General features: G+C 30.6%; 3 protein-coding genes across 8 annotated transcripts in view; all 3 read left to right on the plus strand.

The window, feature by feature from the left end:
* Nucleotides 1-8,888, plus strand: part of dia (diaphanous related formin 1) — a 29,904-nt gene extending 21,016 nt beyond the window's left edge. For all 6 annotated transcript variants that reach the window (XM_011501392.1, XM_011501389.1, XM_011501393.1 and 3 more), the window contains 12 exons: nucleotides 1,033-1,342; nucleotides 2,010-2,359; nucleotides 2,699-2,990; nucleotides 3,168-3,527; nucleotides 3,855-3,997; nucleotides 4,087-4,354; nucleotides 4,443-4,682; nucleotides 5,087-5,341; nucleotides 5,445-5,609; nucleotides 6,397-6,640; nucleotides 8,268-8,349; nucleotides 8,609-8,888. In XM_011501392.1, coding sequence (XP_011499694.1) covers nucleotides 1,033-1,342; nucleotides 2,010-2,359; nucleotides 2,699-2,990; nucleotides 3,168-3,527; nucleotides 3,855-3,997; nucleotides 4,087-4,354; nucleotides 4,443-4,682; nucleotides 5,087-5,341; nucleotides 5,445-5,609; nucleotides 6,397-6,640; nucleotides 8,268-8,349; nucleotides 8,609-8,630 — 2,731 coding nt within the window. In that variant the 3' untranslated portion in view covers nucleotides 8,631-8,888. The remainder of the gene's footprint in view (nucleotides 1-1,032; nucleotides 1,343-2,009; nucleotides 2,360-2,698; nucleotides 2,991-3,167; nucleotides 3,528-3,854; nucleotides 3,998-4,086; nucleotides 4,355-4,442; nucleotides 4,683-5,086; nucleotides 5,342-5,444; nucleotides 5,610-6,396; nucleotides 6,641-8,267; nucleotides 8,350-8,608) is intronic.
* A 1,307-nt stretch (nucleotides 8,889-10,195) lies between these two features.
* On the plus strand, nucleotides 10,196-11,558 carry Spf45 (splicing factor 45). The gene has a single exon (XM_011501395.1). It carries the CDS (start codon nucleotides 10,340-10,342, stop codon nucleotides 11,477-11,479), a length of 1,140 nt encoding a protein of 379 aa, XP_011499697.1. The 5' UTR covers nucleotides 10,196-10,339; the 3' UTR covers nucleotides 11,480-11,558.
* Nucleotides 11,559-13,602: 2,044 nt separating this feature from the next.
* On the plus strand, nucleotides 13,603-18,432 carry LOC105363648 (sodium/bile acid cotransporter 7). The gene is made up of 6 exons (XM_011501396.1): nucleotides 13,603-13,910; nucleotides 14,023-14,197; nucleotides 15,047-15,273; nucleotides 15,548-15,691; nucleotides 16,772-17,024; nucleotides 18,098-18,432. The coding sequence occupies exons 2-6, from the start codon at nucleotides 14,038-14,040 to the stop codon at nucleotides 18,340-18,342; spliced, it is 1,029 nt and encodes a 342-aa protein (XP_011499698.1). The 5' UTR covers nucleotides 13,603-13,910; nucleotides 14,023-14,037; the 3' UTR covers nucleotides 18,343-18,432.
* The last annotated feature ends 58 nt before the right edge of the window (nucleotides 18,433-18,490 follow it).

Genomic DNA, 18,490 nt, shown 5'->3' on the forward strand with positions numbered 1-18,490 from the left:
AACTGCTTTGAGATGTAATAAAAATATGATGATTTTGAATAAATGATTTCAGTGATCGAAATACATTTCAAATAGTGTAATACTTCTACCATAATTATTTAACTGTTTGCTAATGACAAATTGCATAGCTGTGTTTTTTACTCAAAAAAAATTTGAAATAATATTTTTGAAAAAGTAAAGCGTAAGCTTATGGCTGGTCTTTTTTTTTTTTTTTTTTTTTTTTTTTTTTTTGCATTAAATAATAATGCATTAGTTTTCCAGTGATTAAAGTAGCCTTCCACTTTCCATTTTAATTTATTTTTACCTAAATGTAATTATATATGTAAATATACTGCTAATATCAGCGAGGACTGAATTCTGTTTTTATAACTTGTTGCACGAATAAATAAGTATGTTTCTATTACTTACTTTGTTTACTTTATCTATTAGTTAAGGTAGCCCAAAAATTTATGTAAATTAATTGCATAAAAACACAATTTTCTATTGCACGCAACATACTAGTATATAATGAACTATGTATATAGAAAAAAAATTTTTCAGAACATTGCAAATAAAAATCAAATTTTCATAACGAAATACAAATTTCAACGTGAACTACCTGTTTTATCAACACTTATCAATAGCAAATAAAAGAAGTCTCGGCTTATTCCTTCCTTCCTTCAATGGACATCGAAGTAATTTCTAAACTTTTATATCGTCCACTTAATTTGACGATTTACGAATAATGCATTTCGAGTCTAAAATTTCTATAACATTCGAAAAGCATTATTGTTCTTTATCCAATGCATTTATCTCGAAATCTCTTTAACTTAAATAATGTACATTATTAGAGCACCATGACGATTAATGTTAAATAATTTATTAAAAAAAAAAAAAAAAAAGAAAAAAATTTTTAAGTCAACGATAAGAGCCATATCATAATTAACAAAATATTCAAAATATAGATGTACCCGTGCACGTAGTTGCCGTCCATCGCTCATATCTCCTTGTATTTAAAAAAACTTGAACTAATTATAACGACGATGCTCACAGCGACAGCCGATACGAGAGGATCCAATACGAGTGCATACGGTGCTTGAAGGCCATCATGAACAACACTGTTGGGATAAAGGAAATATTGGCACACCACGAAGCCCTGACGATAGTCGCGCGGTCCCTCGAACCCAGCAAACCATCGGTCATGTGCGAGGCGGTGAAACTCCTCGGCGCCGTCTGCCTTATATCGAGCGACAGTCACAAAAAGGTCCTCGACGCCATTACGATGAACGGAGAGTTCAATGGGAGGGACCGATTTTTGCCCATTGTTCAAGGATTGATGAACAAGCAAAACGAAAATTTGAGAGTAAGCTCGTTAATTGCTTTTACCGGGAAAACACGCCAGTTTAGGCCATTGTCATTTCCCATGCTCACGTACAAATTGGTATGCCACTAAAGTTATAAATTACCCAAATTCACTTGAGCGCTCAAAATGACCTTCCCAGTTTCTTTTTCGCAAGTATAGCGAAATGCCGGTTGACAGTTATTCAAAGGTTTCCGTCAATTCGCTTTGTTTCGTTTCGTCAATTCAAATCAAGAAACTTATTGTTACCAATGGATTCAAGATTTTCAACGTATTAAGAACGTATTAAGAGAATATCGCAATAAAAACAAAACAAAAATAAGTTTGCTTTTCAATAGTTTCAATTTATCATAGTAAATGCTGTAATGTAGATAGATAAATAAATTAAAGTAAGATTAATCGTGTTTCGTTTTGTTAATTTTTGCAAATTACGGAAACTGTTTGTTAGAAGGTTAATAAATTTTACTTATTCCGGACAGATTTTTATAAAAAATACGCATTTAAGTAATAAAATTAGCAGCAAATACATATTTCCCACTAGTTTCTATTAAACAATCACAATTATTTTTAAATTAATTATTTTTTCATTATCAAAAGTATTATTTATTAAAAATAATTTTTTTTTTTTTTTTTTTTTTTTTTTTTTTTTTTTTTTTTTAATTATTTTCAGGTGGTATGTCTTCAACTTATCAATTCCATAATTTCGTCGGCTGAAGAATTGGATTTTCGATTGCATTTGCGAAATGAAATAATGAGAGCCGGCTTAGCCGATATTTTAGAAACGTTGGAGGGCGAAGACGAATCAGAAGACTTAACAAGGCATTTAAAAATTTTTAACGAGTACAAGGACGAAGATTATGAAGAATTTGTACAAAGATTCGATCATGTGAGATTAGAATTAGATGATGTAAACGATTGTTTCGAGGTGGTGAAGAATATGGTTATGGATACTGTAGCGGAACCTTATTTTTTATCGATTTTACAACATTTATTATTTATTAGAGACGATGCTTTAATTAGGTAAGCATATTCATATTGAATAGTAATAAGTTGCAAATACATAAGTAATTAGATCAAAGTACATGGAAAATAAAATAAAATTTATTTTTTCTCGTATACAAAAGTTGTTGTTGTTGTTTTTTTTTTTTTTTTTTTTTTTTTAAATTATGACAAAGACTCTGAATATCTAGTAAGCTCTTTCCTTACAAGATTCATTATAAGATTTAGTAGCTAAGTATTATTGAAAATGGTTACCTTTTCTCTTATTAGCAAATTGTAAAAGTAGTAACCAAGTCATTTTAAATAGAACCGGTCATAAAATAATAGCATGTAATGTGAAATTCTATTGTGATTTTGTAGACCTGCTTATTATAAATTAATAGAAGAATGCGTATCGCAAATCGTACTCCATCGGTCTGGCTGTGATCCAGATTTTAGTGCAACGAAACGTTTTCAAATTGACGTGCAACCACTTATCGAGACGCTGGTCGAAAAGTCACGGGCTGAAGAGGAACAACGACTAATCGAAATGTCGCAGAAACTCGAGGAAGCTATAGCGAAAAAGCAGGAAGCCGAAGCCAAGCTCCAGCACGCTGAAAATGTAATACGTGAATTGGAACATGGAACTGGCAGAAATGGAAGCAATCCACCGGTACTTTTCCATTTAATTAATTATTAAAGTGACGAGTTCAGCTTTATAAAGACAAAATAAAAATAATAGTTGCGCTCGCTCGCGCGCCCGCCCGCCCGCATCTAGAATATCTTTTACCAAACAATCTACAATCTAATCGAACAATCGAGAATTTTTATCTATGACTAATGCTTATAGAAACTCGGGAACTGTCCACCTCCGCCTCCAATGCCTGGTTGTATAGGCCCAGGAGGTGGTCCACCTCCACCTCCACCGCCACCGATGATGGGAAGTAATTTCGGAGGCGCACCACCACCGCCGCCAATGCCTGGTACGGGTGGGATCCGAGCGCCACCTCCACCTCCTTTCCCTGGTAGCGGACCAGGCGGTGGACCACCACCACCCCCTATGCCGGGTGGAATGGGCCCACCTCCACCCCCTATGATGGGTGGGCCAAGGTTACCGATGGTTAATTCCGTGCAGGTATTGCCGCACGGTCTTAAGCCTAAGAAAAAGTGGGAGGTCGAAGGGCCACTTAAGCGAGCCAACTGGAAGGCGGTGAGAATTACATTGTATTTCTTAATATTATAAGGAAATATCGTTCGATAGAGCAATCGGATCCATCAAATAAAAAGCTTCTTTCGAATGCATTGCCGTAAAGTCTGTGTTTTTTAATGCCATACGAATTAAGAAATACTATATTAAAGAACAAAAATGTGTGTATATATATATATATATATATATATATATACCTCTACTCATGTTAGATCCTAAATATATTTTATCGTTCATATGGTCTTTCGGAGAAGTACAGTCGATATGTTGTATATTATATTTTATGACAAATACACCTTTATAATTTTATTTTATTATTTTATTTTATAGATATTGCCTCACAAAATGTCAGAAAAATCATTTTGGGTCAAAGTCCAAGAAGACAAACTGGCAAGTCCAGAAATCTTAACCGGATTAGCTAAAAAATTTTCCTCAAAACCAGCGAGCAAAAAAATGGACGACGTTGTTGATAAGTATGTTACAATTATACATAATCTTGCTTTTTTATTGGCTATTTATAATCTATGAGTATGGTAAATAGGTATAATTTATATAACTTTAGATCGGTGCCATCGAAAAAAGTTAAAGATCTGAAAGTCCTCGATAGTAAAGCAGCGCAAAATATTTTAATTCTCCTAAATGGTACCTTAAAACATACTTCGTACGAAGAAGTTAAGACTTGTCTGTTAAGATGCGAAGGGCCTGTTATTAATGATAACATATTGCAAGGCTTAATACAGTACTTGCCGCCACCCGATCAATTAACAAAATTACAAAATTTCAAAGACCAATACGACGAATTAACCGAGGCTGAACAATTTTGCGTTACGGTAAGACTTGCATATTTTTATTGAATAGCAGTAATAATAACATTTTCATAATTTCATCATCTAATCATTATCATTGTATGTTTTATAGATATCGCAAATTAAAAGATTATTACCAAGATTAAGATCTCTAAGTTTTATGTTAAAATATGAAGAACTTGTCCAAGATGTTAAACCTGACATTGTAGCTGGAACAGCTGCTTGCGAGGAGGTTAAAAGCAGTAAAAAGTTTGCAAAAATATTAGAACTTGTTTTGCTTCTTGGAAATTACATGAATTCGGGATCGAAGAATGGTCAGGCTTTTGGATTTGAAATTAGCTTTCTAACCAAAGTAATTATAGCTAATTATCTTGTAAAATTAAAATAAAAAATCATTAAAAACTAATTAATTTTATTAAGAATTTTGAGGATTGTACGTATAAGTGTTAATTAATAGGGTTGAATTAATATATAATTGTCTTATCTATGTGTACATGATTTTAGAAATAAATTTGGCTAATATTTCGTATCGAAATGCACGATAACATTACATAAATTTACTTTATGAAAATAAATAACAACAAAAAAAACATCACGTATATAGTTTTGGCATTATTTGAAATTTTATAAGCTGCAAAATATCTCATAACTCGTACAATTTATAATTTTTCACGTTCCTAGCAAATTTTAAATTATTATATGATCTATAAATGCTTAACTTATATTATTAAATAATTACAAAATATTTCGTTATAGCTAACTAGTACAAAGGACATCGAGAACAAACAAACTTTACTTCATTATTTAGTCGATACGATAGAAAGAAAATTTCCAGATTGCTTAAATTTCTTCGAAGAATTAGCACATGTCGATAGAGCTAGTAGAGTTTCGTTAGAAAATATTCAGCGAACTTTACGACAAATGGATGCAAATATTCGTAATCTAGAACAAGATCTTGCGAATGCTAAAATTCCACAGAACGATAAGGATTTATTTGCTAAAATCATGACGGTATAATTTTCTTTTAATCTTATTAATATACAGTATTTAATGTTTAACATTGTATTATAAATTTCATGAATGTATTATTAATAATTGTGAATACATGTTTTAGCCATTTGCGAAGAAAGCTAGAGAATCGTACGAGGTGATGCAAAATATGTTTAAAAATATGGATAATTTATACACTGATATATCTGAATTTTTTGCATTTGATAAACAAAAATACACGATTGAAGAATTCTTTGGTGATATAAAAAAGTTTAAGGACGACTTTGTGGTAAGATTTATGATTATTTATTCAGCCATTGAATATTTAAAAATCAAAAGTACTGTTAATTAGAGTCTTTTCAAATTATTTTATATTTTTTCTTTTTATATTTTTTAATTTGTTAGAAAAATAAGTCGCTCGTTTTACGTACTTAAGTTTCTCATGGAAATTCCAAAATTTTATAGTTTGAGCCTATTATTGTATTTAACAATTAATCATTTCATTAGTCATTAAGATTGTAACTGTAAAAGTGTATTGTTCACAACAGCAGGTGCAGGTAAAAATTCGATATTGCAAACAATTGCCACAAATTGCACAAAATTTCTCTACGGCAATTACAAAGTACATAAATGCTATCGATAATAAATAACATTTATTTTACTCGCACATTATTTGATTACATCTTTTTCTCAAAACTCAATGCTATTTCATTTAATATTTAAAAATTTCACATGTTCATTATTCCATGCTAGGAGCCTTTTAGTTTTTAACTTAAAAATATAATAAATATCTGCCATCGTCTCATATACTACCAAGTAGAGACTAGTACGTATATGGTTAATTTTGTATTTTTCATATCAATCATACTTCGATAATGTAACGATATAGACGTTTACTTGCTCACTGCTGATTTTCAAATCGAAAGTTCAAATGATTGCACTTGCATTTAGTAATCCAACAACAATCATTAAAGTAATGAAGCAATAATCGTTGCGTGGCGGTGGGGGATGGGAGGTAGATAGATAAATGCTCACGTATAAGATTATAAGATATTATAAGATAATTTCCATTGCAGCAAGCACAAAAGGAAATAATAAAATTGCGCGAGTCGGAGGAGAAGCAGCGACGGGCGAGAGAGGCTCGTGAAAAAGCAGAGGCCGAGAGGGCGGCGCGAGCGGAGCGCAAGCGCGCCCTCGTCGACATGAACGCACACGAGACCCAGGAGGGCGTGATGGACAGCCTCATGGAGGCCCTACAGACGGGATCAGCCTTCAGCCGACCGGACCAGCGACGCAAGCGTCAGACTCGTGCTGCCGGCGGTAAGTCGAAGCTTACGCTCAGGAGCAAGGGTTACGCTACCTTGACCTCAAGACTCAAGCTCGCCAAAAAAAGTTGGAAATCGAAGCGCAGCCTCAAGCAAGCAAACGTCGGAGGATTTGATAGGCAGGACGAAAGCACGTACACGACGAGCGAGAGTTTTGTTGAATTTAGGCCCAAGTCAGAATGGATGGTTGAAATGACGAAGGAGTTGACCGATCATAATTATAATGAGCGAATTGTTATCGAAGGGAGTGATTTTATAGAGATGGTGACTGGGTGGGGGGATGATGAGAAATTCTTGGCTAATAATAAGAAAAAGGCTTTTAGGAAGATTAGAAGATTATCGAGGAATTTGTATAAAAATGTTTATGCGCCCCGGCAAAGAATAACCGTTAGTAAGAAGCCCAAGCGAAACGCGTTTATAAGGCAAATTGTATCTAGACGACGTAAAAGAATGACGAGCAGGGCAAAGTCTTATAGGTTTGAGAGATTTGTCGATGGTTATTCAAGCGCAAACGTGACACCTTCCACTTTACGTAAATCGAATGATTCGTTAAATTTACATGACTTAATAACGAGCAATTATTCAAATTCTTGTAATAACTTATCGAGTAGTGGCACGAATGACAGAGACGTTGCTTTAATGCAGCATTGCCAATGTGCGAATGAGCGGCGAGAATGTAACGAGGCGGATGAGAACGAAAATGTTTTAAGCCTCTCCCTAGAATCTAATTATGATAAACTCGAGGGAATATCGATTGACGATTCTATTATGGCATCGAGCGGTAATAAATTTTTAGACGGTAAATCGAGAAAATTGAGACGATTCTTTAATTTTAGGGAGCAAAAATTATTTAATGAGATGTCACGGTCAAACTTCTCAAGAGATGGTAAAGTGGGATCGATTATAAGCTTCACGAACACGTTCTCGCCTCAGACAGAAAGTTATAGGAAGCCTATTAATTGGAAGATATGGAAAGGCACGAAGAATACGGGTAAAATAACGATATCTGTAGACGATCGTTCTAAAAAAAAGTAAACAAATTTAAAATGTCATTAATTGTTTTGTAAACACGTGAATAACACTTTTGCTATGGTTACAGAACATCTGTTTTTAATTTGTACATTATTTGTAAATATATCATTTTTGTATATAAAATTAGTTTACCATTTTTGTATATGTATATGTATGTATAAACAATTTTTAATACTAAAATTTGTAAAATAATATTGATAAAAACGAGCAGATAATTGTTGAGATAAAGCGCGTGAGAAAATCATGGACATGAATTTCTATTGCATGCGGTGTGGACCAAGCAAAACTCATTGACCAATAGAATGTCGATTTTCCAATCGCGAAGAGTTTATCTACTTTTCGACTTTACATTCTTTTCAATTTACTTACTGTATATTTAATTCCCTATGTTTGCTTGCTTATTTACAAAATGAATATGTACAAACAACATACTAAAGGTCATACGTCCTATGTCTTACTTTAACACGCTGTGATTTATGAAGTTGATTATTCAGAATTGTCGTTCAGAATCGTATTAGGCAACTATAAAATCCTAATATATAGTCACATTATATTTAACATTTAAATGGATGTATTTTATTTGTTTGCAGCTGAAAGAAGAGCACAATTAAATAGAAGTAGATCTCGCACAGGATTGGTTGGAACTGGACTACTAGGCAGAGAATTATCTACGTAAGTTTAATTATTTTTCCACAAATACTTCAATCGCGTGGTTAATTTTGGAATTAATGCAAATGAAGATTGCTTTTGTGTCGCTCGTTAAGTTTAAAATTTACTCTTGCCCGACCAACAACAATTGCCTCAATTCATCAATTTTCAAGCGCATTATTATTACATCCATAAATGTATTTGGCTTTTGCATGCAAAATTATAGTAAGCAAATGTGGTTTGGTTTTCCATTATACATCAGTTACCATTATATTTGTTTTAGAGAACTCCTTAGTTCGGCGTAGAAAGAGTTCACTATTAATAGTGAGGCTGTGATGAAGTGTTTTTTACAAAAACAAAATCTTCAGTTTTTTCAATAACTGAAATGTTAATTGTGCATGGAAATGAATACCCTGCAAATAGGATAGAAGAAATTACGCCGTCCATAATGAAATATACTATAATAGTATAATGGCAGAGAAAAGTATTGTATGTATACAACAAAGATATTGTTGTAAAAGAATTTCACTTAACTGTAACAGATGTTGATGACACCGGCCGTTCTTAGAATGAAATTGGCATGTAATTAAGAGAGATTAAAGTAATAATGGTTTGATCTTAAATCGATGATTATTATGCGAGACTAAAGGCATTACAGCTGATGATCGAGCTACAATTTCGACAACGGATAATCATAATTGTGCCAAAAATATCAAAGTGGGCAAAAAATTACTGCAGAAGAGAATGAATTCCATTTTTATCTATTTTTCAGAATGAAATTATATATTATTGATATGCTGAGCTTGGGCATTAGCTTTACGTTAAATTATGTTTTTTAGTACAATTAATAGAACAATGTCGAGCAAATGTCTATATCAAATTGGGAAAGATAATTATGTAGTTAATGTACGATTGTGCCTCAAATCTGTTTTTGTTGATCTTGAAATATTAAGAGTATTTTTTTAAATTTTTTGAAGATAATTTTGTTTACTATAGATTCCGAAGAAAATAATTATGTACGTTACTTTTTATAAATAATATTGACAAATTGCGATATATATTTTTTAATATGTACAAAAGAGTAATTTATTAATATCATGAAAGAAATTTGCCTATAAATACTTTATAAGTAAATACTTGGCTTGTTTTTGACTGCATTAATTAGCAGGCAATAATTGTATCTATAGTGTGAATACAGAGTTTTAGATTATTTACACCTTGTTATTATTATTCCCCAATAAAATAATTTGTAAAAACATTTATTTATTTGGAATAACACTTTAAGCGATATCATCTATATGCATATATATATATATATATATATATAAATGCATATATAAAGCAAATGAATGATATGTAGTACATATTGAATTTAAAATATTAGAATATAATATTAGTTTCTGTCAATTTAAACGGAAACACATTTTAGGAAAACAAATTTATGTAAAAATTATTCTAATAAATCCATTTTTGATCTAAAAATTCGTATATTTGATTTTAAGAAATTATTTATAAATGTAACAATAAATTTTTCTCGATGCTGTAAATGATTAAATTATTAATGTTTAATGACAGTGAAAACCGCTTATTAATTATATACGTCATGGACCAAATTTTATGTAAAATAATTTTATAACTTACAATCATAAATTATAAACACACGCTCGATTTCAAATAAATCAGATATTTATTTCCAATCCTCGTTCTTGCCTACATCATTGTGCGCATTAATAAATACATTCGTAAAACGGAATAATATTTAAAGTTTTTTAATTTTTAATTTTATTCAACTTGCGCCGTTGGTCGACCATAATATTACTAACATAACCTATTAAGTTTCATATTAGATTAGTTTTTACTGTATGTTTGCAGTTTATAACCTATATGTTATATGTGAATAAATATCATTATAATTCGTGAAAATTTGTTTATTATAAAATAATAACCTTATATTGACATAGTGAATAGAAGAGGTAATGTACATAGGAAGTGTTAATTGAATTTTAAGGAAAGGATGTCTTTATACGACGATTTTGATAAGCATCGTACAACTGATAAAGTAGCAGGATGGTCGTCTGGAATAAAATTACTCCAGTCTCAACTTCAACTTAAAAAAGCTGCAATACCACACGGTAAAAGAGAACAAGGAAAAAAATCTGCAGCTGTATTGGCACCGGTTATCGATTTAAAGTCCAAAGTTCGCGATAACGAGAAAGAGGACGATGGGGTTATAAAATATTTTTCAACAAACGCAGCTAATCCAATTGGAGTTGGGATAGAATATGATTGGAATGTGGTTAATGAATATGATCCGTCTTGGCCTAACGAGTATGATAAAGTAGTCAAAGAATTAAGAGACATTCGCGATCGTGAACATGACCAAGAAAATGAGCAACGTAAGCGGAGACGAGAAACCACTCATTTTGAAGAAAATCAGATGTCAAATATAGCCGCTAGTATAAATTCTATCGAAAGGGATGAAGAGCGCAGTACCTTTAGAAATAATCCTGGTGGTGCTACTATCGCTCCTCCACCATCCTTACAAGATGTACCTGAAATTGTACCTCCGATCTCACGACCAAACCTTAATCAAGGGTACGCGACGTCATCGGTTGCAGCAAAAATAATGGCCAAGTATGGATTTAAAGAAGGACAAGGGCTTGGTAAGAAGGAGCAAGGAATGTCAGTAGCGCTTCAAGTAGAAAAGACTAGTAAGAGAGGTGGTAGAATAGTGAGTGAAAAGGAACAACTAATGCCACCACCTTTGCCATTGAATTTATCGCCCCCATCGGTCACACAGATGCAGTCTCCTGTGCATAATCAAGAAGAGCCGAGTATTACTGAAATAATGAAGTCGCCGAGCAAAGTTGTCTTGCTGAGAAATATGGTCGGACCTGGCGAAGTCGATGATGATTTAGAACCCGAAGTCAAAGATGAATGCAATACAAAATATGGTGATGTAACTCGTGTGGTGATTCACGAAGTCATAGATGCTCATCCAGAGGAAGCAGTTAGAATTTTTGTTGAATTTAAAAGAATTGAAAGTGCTATCAAAGCAGTTGTAGATTTAAATGGACGATTTTTTGGTGGTAGACAAGTTAAAGCTGGTTTCTATTCGATAGAAAAATTAAACAATTTTCAATTACTAGATTAATGTTTAATAAAATTTGAATATATTATATCCATTAAGAACAGTTATACATTACACGTTACAAGTCAATCTTGAAATAGTGATGAATTTCAATAAACTTTTATAGATGCAACTTAAATTTATGTATTAATTAACTTGAAAGTTACAAAGATATCATACTATCTTCTTTATAATATTTTATTACGATTATTTGATGTCAATTTTTGTAAAATATCAATATTACAATAAACAAACTATTAATGTAATTGTGCGATTCATTTTTTTTTTTTTTTTTTTTTTTTTTTTAAATTATATCTTGTGTAACATGTTTACAAATAAATATTAACATTTATTATTAATCTGTATTATCCTAGTATTCTGATACTTATATACATACGCGCAGACATGTATATGCATTTACATGGACAGATATTCAAATATGCATAATAAATATAATTGATTTTATTATGTTTCAGAATTTACTTTTAACTTTCTTTTAATGAAACTATGTTAAATAAACAAGTGAATGAATCCATTTAGTTCATTTCTATTTCATTTACATTTCCTGTACATTTCACAATGATTTCTTATATAAATTAAACTAATGACAACAGTAGTTAAAGATTCAATATTTTTGAGTCAAGATTATCAATGTAAAGATTTACTATTAAAACTTTAGATGTTGCTGAAAAACTTAAAAAATACAATGTTAAAAAATTTTTTTCTGTAACGTTTTTCATATTACACCAAAACATTTAACTAATCAGGCTTGTTCCTTAAAAATTTGCACCTATCCATGTGATTGTTTATTATTTGTTTAAAATCACTCATTGTTATTGAAGTAGTGTTGATTGTTCATATTTTTATAAATTAATTTCAGACTTTTTACTTTTAAACCATACTTCTGCGCAATAGCTTGAGTTCAAAAGTAATAATTACGAATAATAATCAAGACGATGGTCTTGACACATAGATGGAATTTTTCAAAAATATTTATCACCGTCCAGTACCACGATTGTCGAACAAAACATCCAAAAGAAATGAAAATCACCTTTCGAATAATCTCAACATAGAGAAATTAATTTTATCATCAAAGCAATCGTAACAATTGTAAGCACTTCTATAATTGCAGAAGTCAGACATTAGAGGACGAAATTTCTAAAGTGCATTCTTTGATGCGCGGGGGGGGGGGAGAGAAATTAATGCTAACTTCAGTTTTGGAATACAAAATTGTATTTTAAAAAATTACTTTCTTAATCATTTAAAGTGAAATAACAACTTTGCATGTAATTATACGAGAATAAGCATTGCTACTGGAATAAATGTTTTTATATTTTTGCAAAAAAAAATTCAGAATCGCGTATAAATTAGAGCGAATAAGAGATGATAGGAGGGAGATAAAAAATTCATTGAAAGTAAAATAATGTTTATCATGATAAAAGAATCTTTGCACATACGACAGGCACTTGCGCTTTGCAGCTCTCTCTCTCTCTCTCTCTCTCTCTCTCTCTCTCTCTCTCTCTCGCGCATTCGATTTTCACAACATGCGCATTGCGCTTACAGTCGGTGTACATTTATTGCGATTAATATTGTAATAACTGACAAGAATATTCACGAACTATCTAAGTAATCCGGTATTTAAAAAGAATCTATTGTTTATTTGAAGTGGCGAAGAAAGGGTTTTTTTTTTCATAATAACTGTAGTACAAGTAAGACTTTGACAATTTATTACAAATTACAATAGAATATCATGATTCGATGCTTGGCTTTTTCCTTTTTAATAGTCAGTCATCTACTTTTAGGAGAAAAAAAAGTGAATGAGCATCCTTAGCAGCATAGCTAATATTTTACAAGAAAACTCTTATCCTACGTTACTTTATCGCACTGCATTCATTTATATTTAATAATATTTTTAATACTTTGTTTTTTTTTTTTTTTTTTTTTTTTTTTTTTTTTTTTTTTTTTTTAATCGCTCTTACGAACAATTAAATTATGTACTTTTTATTACAATATTCTATATGAATCAATAAATGATCTTTTATTCAAATGTTTCTGATATTTACTTCTTACTAATTCTATGACCCTTTTACGTTAAGATCGATTGAAATTTCCGACAATTTCCTTGCTGACTTTTTAGTAGTAGAATTTTGGCACTCATCTCTAATGCACAGAACGTCCTTTATTAATCTTAGTATGCAGTTTTTGACTCTCAGTTTGTAACTCTGGTATTGAAAAACTTTGTTGTTTGCTATATTTACTATTGTAACAAGCGTGTAAAAGTACAGCCTGTCGTTCTAAAGAAAATGGAATGTTTGATTTCGTTCAAACAATTCATAGATGTTAATAAATTATTTAGCGACAAAATAGAGGTATTTTTCTATACGAAGCATAGCAAATAGTTGATAGTACTTTTTATTTAATTTCTTCAATCTTTCGTCAATGAAGTTTAAACAAGGTAAGAAAGACTTTTTATCTCATTAATTTCAAGCTAATTATTTTAATGTCGAGATAAATATAAATTTTCATCTTATTTTTAAAAGCAATGTTTTTTTCTTTTTTTTTTTCAGATTGTTGATATACGGATGAAGATCGATAAAGATAATAGCGAACCATTAATACTATCAGTGTCCAATAAAAAGAAAGTAAAAAGAAAATCTATTTTTTATAGTTATAGTTTCTTCGTATTTATGAATTTATGTATGATATTGGCCTTTTTTACTTCAAACTATGGCGGATCGAAGGGTTCGTCTTTAAAATTTAATTAAACCTTAACTTTTTTAACTTTAACATCTTTATTTGTTATAGCAATAAAGGTTAAATTGAATTTTACAGTTTTAATGCGTTTGATTTGATATTTAACTTTTTTTTCTTTTTTTTTTTGAACAATTTAATAGGTCTATTTATTATAAGCCAAGTATTGATCTATCATTGATCAACTTTTACATTAATTCGTTTGAACAGATTAATGAACGTATTAATGTTAGCACGATATGCATTAAACATATGAATTGCAAAATTATATGATCAAACTATTTCATACTTATAATGTTTAAGATTAAAAAAAAAAAACAAAAACAAAATAGCAGTCGATATTATGAACATTTGGATATGTATTTGATATTTTAACTGTACCATCGATTAGATTATTCAATGTTTTGGATAAATAAGTAATAAAATAATACTACAGAATATGAATAGAAAAGTATTTATTTTATAAGAAAACGGTTGTAATTTTAAGTGCAATTTTGAGTTAAAACGCGTAATTGAAACATTTTTCATTCGTTAAACGCATGTTTTTCTGCATCGTAGCAGAAAGGAAGCATAGTAATGGTAAAAGCTGTGCTTCAATTTATTTTTCTTTCGCTTAAATTCATATGGACTTGACGTTATATTGTGCAAACGTTTAATATAAAAATAAACAGGAATTGTTTAGTAATGTAAGTAGTAAAAGAAAGAATTACAATTTACAAACAAAAAAAAACAACAACTCACTATCATAATAATAATAATAATAATAATAATAATAATAATAATAATAATAATGTAACTAAATTATCTATAAAATAAGTTATATATAATCACATTATACAGGAATCATCAACGAACACTTTGTGATTTGGTACTTCGCGGTACCTCTGATTTACCTAGAAGCTGGAATATGCTGCAATCTCAAAGATCTTTTCGCTGTGATTTGCGATGGCTATTTGCTTTTGTTCCTCGTGCTATTCATCTATATGCTGGTACCAGCTCTGGCGGCGGTGGGATGTTACTTCTTGAGTAACGTCGGCGTCAATGTTCGTTTGCTCAAAGGAATTGAAGTAATTAATGAAGCACGCGAATATATAATATCATTTGCCGCCTGCAGTAAGAGTATAAAAAATTTGAAAAATTCTATTAGTTGCGTGAGCATTGATAATATCCATTTAAACGTATAATAACTTCACTTTTCAATAATTGAAATTCTTTATTTTTAGCAAATTTTACAATAAAATAGGAAAATACATATTTGGAAATATTCTAGTTAATAGAACTAGCACTACTTATAATTAATGGTCTATATTTACATAAATATTAAATATTTTGTAAATTTAGGTCTTACACTGTCTACCTCCACCATTTACTACAAGTTTAGCTTTAAGCCGAGTAGCACACGCAGACATTCCCACGAGTGTCGTAACAACTTTAACGTGCCATTTCGGGGGTCTGATACTGTCGCCCATTTTACTGTACATAATGGTAAAGGAAAAATAAAAAGCTATAAATGCTTCTACGCACTTTGCACTAATACTTAAAAGTTAACTTCAATCAGCGTACACACATATCATATATATATATATATATATATATATATATATATCAATTACACTAGAATTCAAATTGAAACCAAAGCTTTTAATCTTATTTTTAATATATTTGCCTTAGTCGCTTGTGTAAATTGTTATTTCGTTTCTTTCGTTGTGTTTCTATGACATTTCAAACCAATTTGTTTCATTTATTGTAGAATCGATAACTTATCTTCGTTTAATAATATTTCGTATATTAAAGATTGTTTGAATCGAAAGAAATTCGCACACTATGACGAATTATGAAAAAAAAAACTTTGAAATCGTTATCACAGATTCATGATTGGTTTGGTTTACAAAGAAACTTAATGGAATATTATTATAAAATAAAAAACATATTAAAAATGTTGTTTATCGTGAAGTAATTGAATAGTTATTACAATAATAAAGTACAATTCAAACGTTTTCTTTCTAAAACTATGATATAGTATAAGTATATATACACGTGTATAATAATAATCTATGATTAAATAATATAAATAAATATAATAACACGCAGTATTTATAAATTTGATGTATTACAATGCATATTTCAAATCATTAAACAATTACCATTCCATAAAGAAATTGTATTTACATAAAAATTATTGTCCGCCGGAAAAATGACAGGTAAACAATATTTTTATGAAATAAAATTTTCTGTTCGTTTGCTGTAAGAGCACTAAAATATCACTTAAATAAAGTAAAAGCATCTTTCCTAAAAGAAAATCTTACTTGAAATATATACATGAGCTTTGTCATAATGAAAATTTAAGTAACACTTATCGAACAATAGTCCTCTACACTGATTTTATAATAATCTAATGGATAATAATCACACGAGCGAACGTAATGGCATTGACTTATTTTAAAAGAAAAAAAAAGAAAAAAAAACAAAGGAACTTGAAAGAAAAGTAGAGACAACTAGTGAGTAATATTTAACACAATGTTTATTCAAAATAAATTCTTATCTCCATATATCACGCATGTATAGTTGGGTGCAACGGTGCCACCGCTGACAGAAATAAATTTACGCGAGATCACGTACAGCACGCTGATACCACTGGCGATCGGCGTCTCCCTCCGATCAATATGCTTTAAGGATCAAACGACAACTTTCGAGAATCGCAGCAGTTGGATATCCCGACTACTGCTGCTGCTCATTGCCTATAATCTTTTCTGCGATGCCTTCACCATCGACGCTGCGACTTTATACGCGATTGACATCCTTCTATGCGTTCTTATTGGTGATTATACACACACACACACACACACACACACACACACACACACACACACACACACACAATCATACAAAACCCCATCGATTCTTCTCTCCGCACTCCCGCAAATTCACGTACATTTTATTTTTATTACTTGTTATTCGGAAAAGATTATTTTCTTTTCTTTTTTTATTAATTTTATTTGCATATTTAGTAGAGTTAAAAGACAAAAAAAACATTGACGTACTGATAATTTAAGTGGTTGTTTGAATGGCAATTTTAAACGTTCGACGATTCAATAGTTCAACAAATTAATTATTAATGTATTTGGAAACACCCTCTAGCTGGCTTAATTATTAGCTACGGCGAGTGAAAGTACAAACCGCGTTTCTATTTTTTTTCTAAATTTCTTCTAAAAATCTGCGAATATAAAATATTACGAAATAACTTATCCCCTTACTTTTTCTCTTTCTTTTTTCTTTTTTATTATAAATATGAAAAATGAAAAATAAAAATAATCATTATTTGGCAATTGTTTAATAATAAACAATTCAATCAATCAATTTGTCTATAGCTTTCTCGAAAACTTTTTTTAAATGAATATTATATTCTCAAATTATTGCTTCGATCAGAACATCTAATGTCGATTAAGATTTTAAAATCTATACATTTACATCCAATAAAATAGTTTATTTAATAAAAAGACACTGGTATTTTCATAGACTACAAAGAGCGATCTTTTTTATTTTATTTTTTTTTCTCTCTTCTTTTTATAAAAACTATTAACAATAGTAAACTATAAATTCTATTGTATAAATAAATTTGTATTTATTTGTTTAAACGAGGTCGCTTTCTGTAAATAGAAAGTATTTTTATTCTATTTTTTTTTCCTTTCAATTCAAGAACCATTTAAGAGAAATGATAAGAAAAGCTTTTACGTTTCATCTATCTATCAAGTATTGTGAATTAATATCGAAACCTTTAGTTTTTCAATAAAACTTCTTTCTATTTTTTTTCTTTATGTGCTTATATTCGATCAAATGAGCTTTGTATAAAAGAATCACACTCTATAATTTTTATCTTTGTTTTGTAAATAGCTTGTCTCAGCCAAATAGTCATTACGTGTATCTGCTGGATACTGTGCAGCACATGGCTGAACAAACACGTGCTCCTAGCATCCGTCTTCACGTGTACCTTCAAGTCAATCGGCTTTGGAGAATGGCTGATGAAAGCAGCTTTTCGTAATTCCACAGAGGCGACAACGGTGAACTTACCACTTCGGATATTGACGGTAGCGCAACTGTTACTTGGCAGTTTGCTGGCGAGCTGGCTCGCTTCTTAATTTTCTTCCAAGATTACGATATTTATAAAAGAATTATTTTCTTACCAATGTTGGCATACAGTAAGACTAGCGACAGATAAAAGTGAACTTAAAAAGAATTTTGTTATAAAATAAAAACTAATTCTGTAGGCTCAGGGATTATATGTCA

The sequence above is a fragment of the Ceratosolen solmsi genome, unplaced genomic scaffold, assembly GCF_000503995.2.
Source record: "Ceratosolen solmsi marchali unplaced genomic scaffold, CerSol_1.0 scaffold3, whole genome shotgun sequence".
Classification (NCBI taxonomy): Eukaryota; Metazoa; Arthropoda; class Insecta; order Hymenoptera; family Agaonidae; genus Ceratosolen; species Ceratosolen solmsi.

Coding starts and splice junctions, on each gene's coding strand:
- Spf45 (XM_011501395.1), top strand. CDS start 10,340: ATGTCTTTATACGACGATTTTGATAAGCATCGTACAACTGATAAAGTA.
- LOC105363648 (XM_011501396.1), top strand. CDS start 14,038: ATGAAGATCGATAAAGATAATAGCGAACCATTAATACTATCAGTGTCC. Junction 15,274..15,547: donor GTTTGCTCAAAGGAATTGAA/GTAATTAATGAA, acceptor TTGTAAATTTAG/GTCTTACACTGTCTACCTCC. Junction 17,025..18,097: donor CCTTCTATGCGTTCTTATTG/GTGATTATACAC, acceptor TTTTGTAAATAG/CTTGTCTCAGCCAAATAGTC.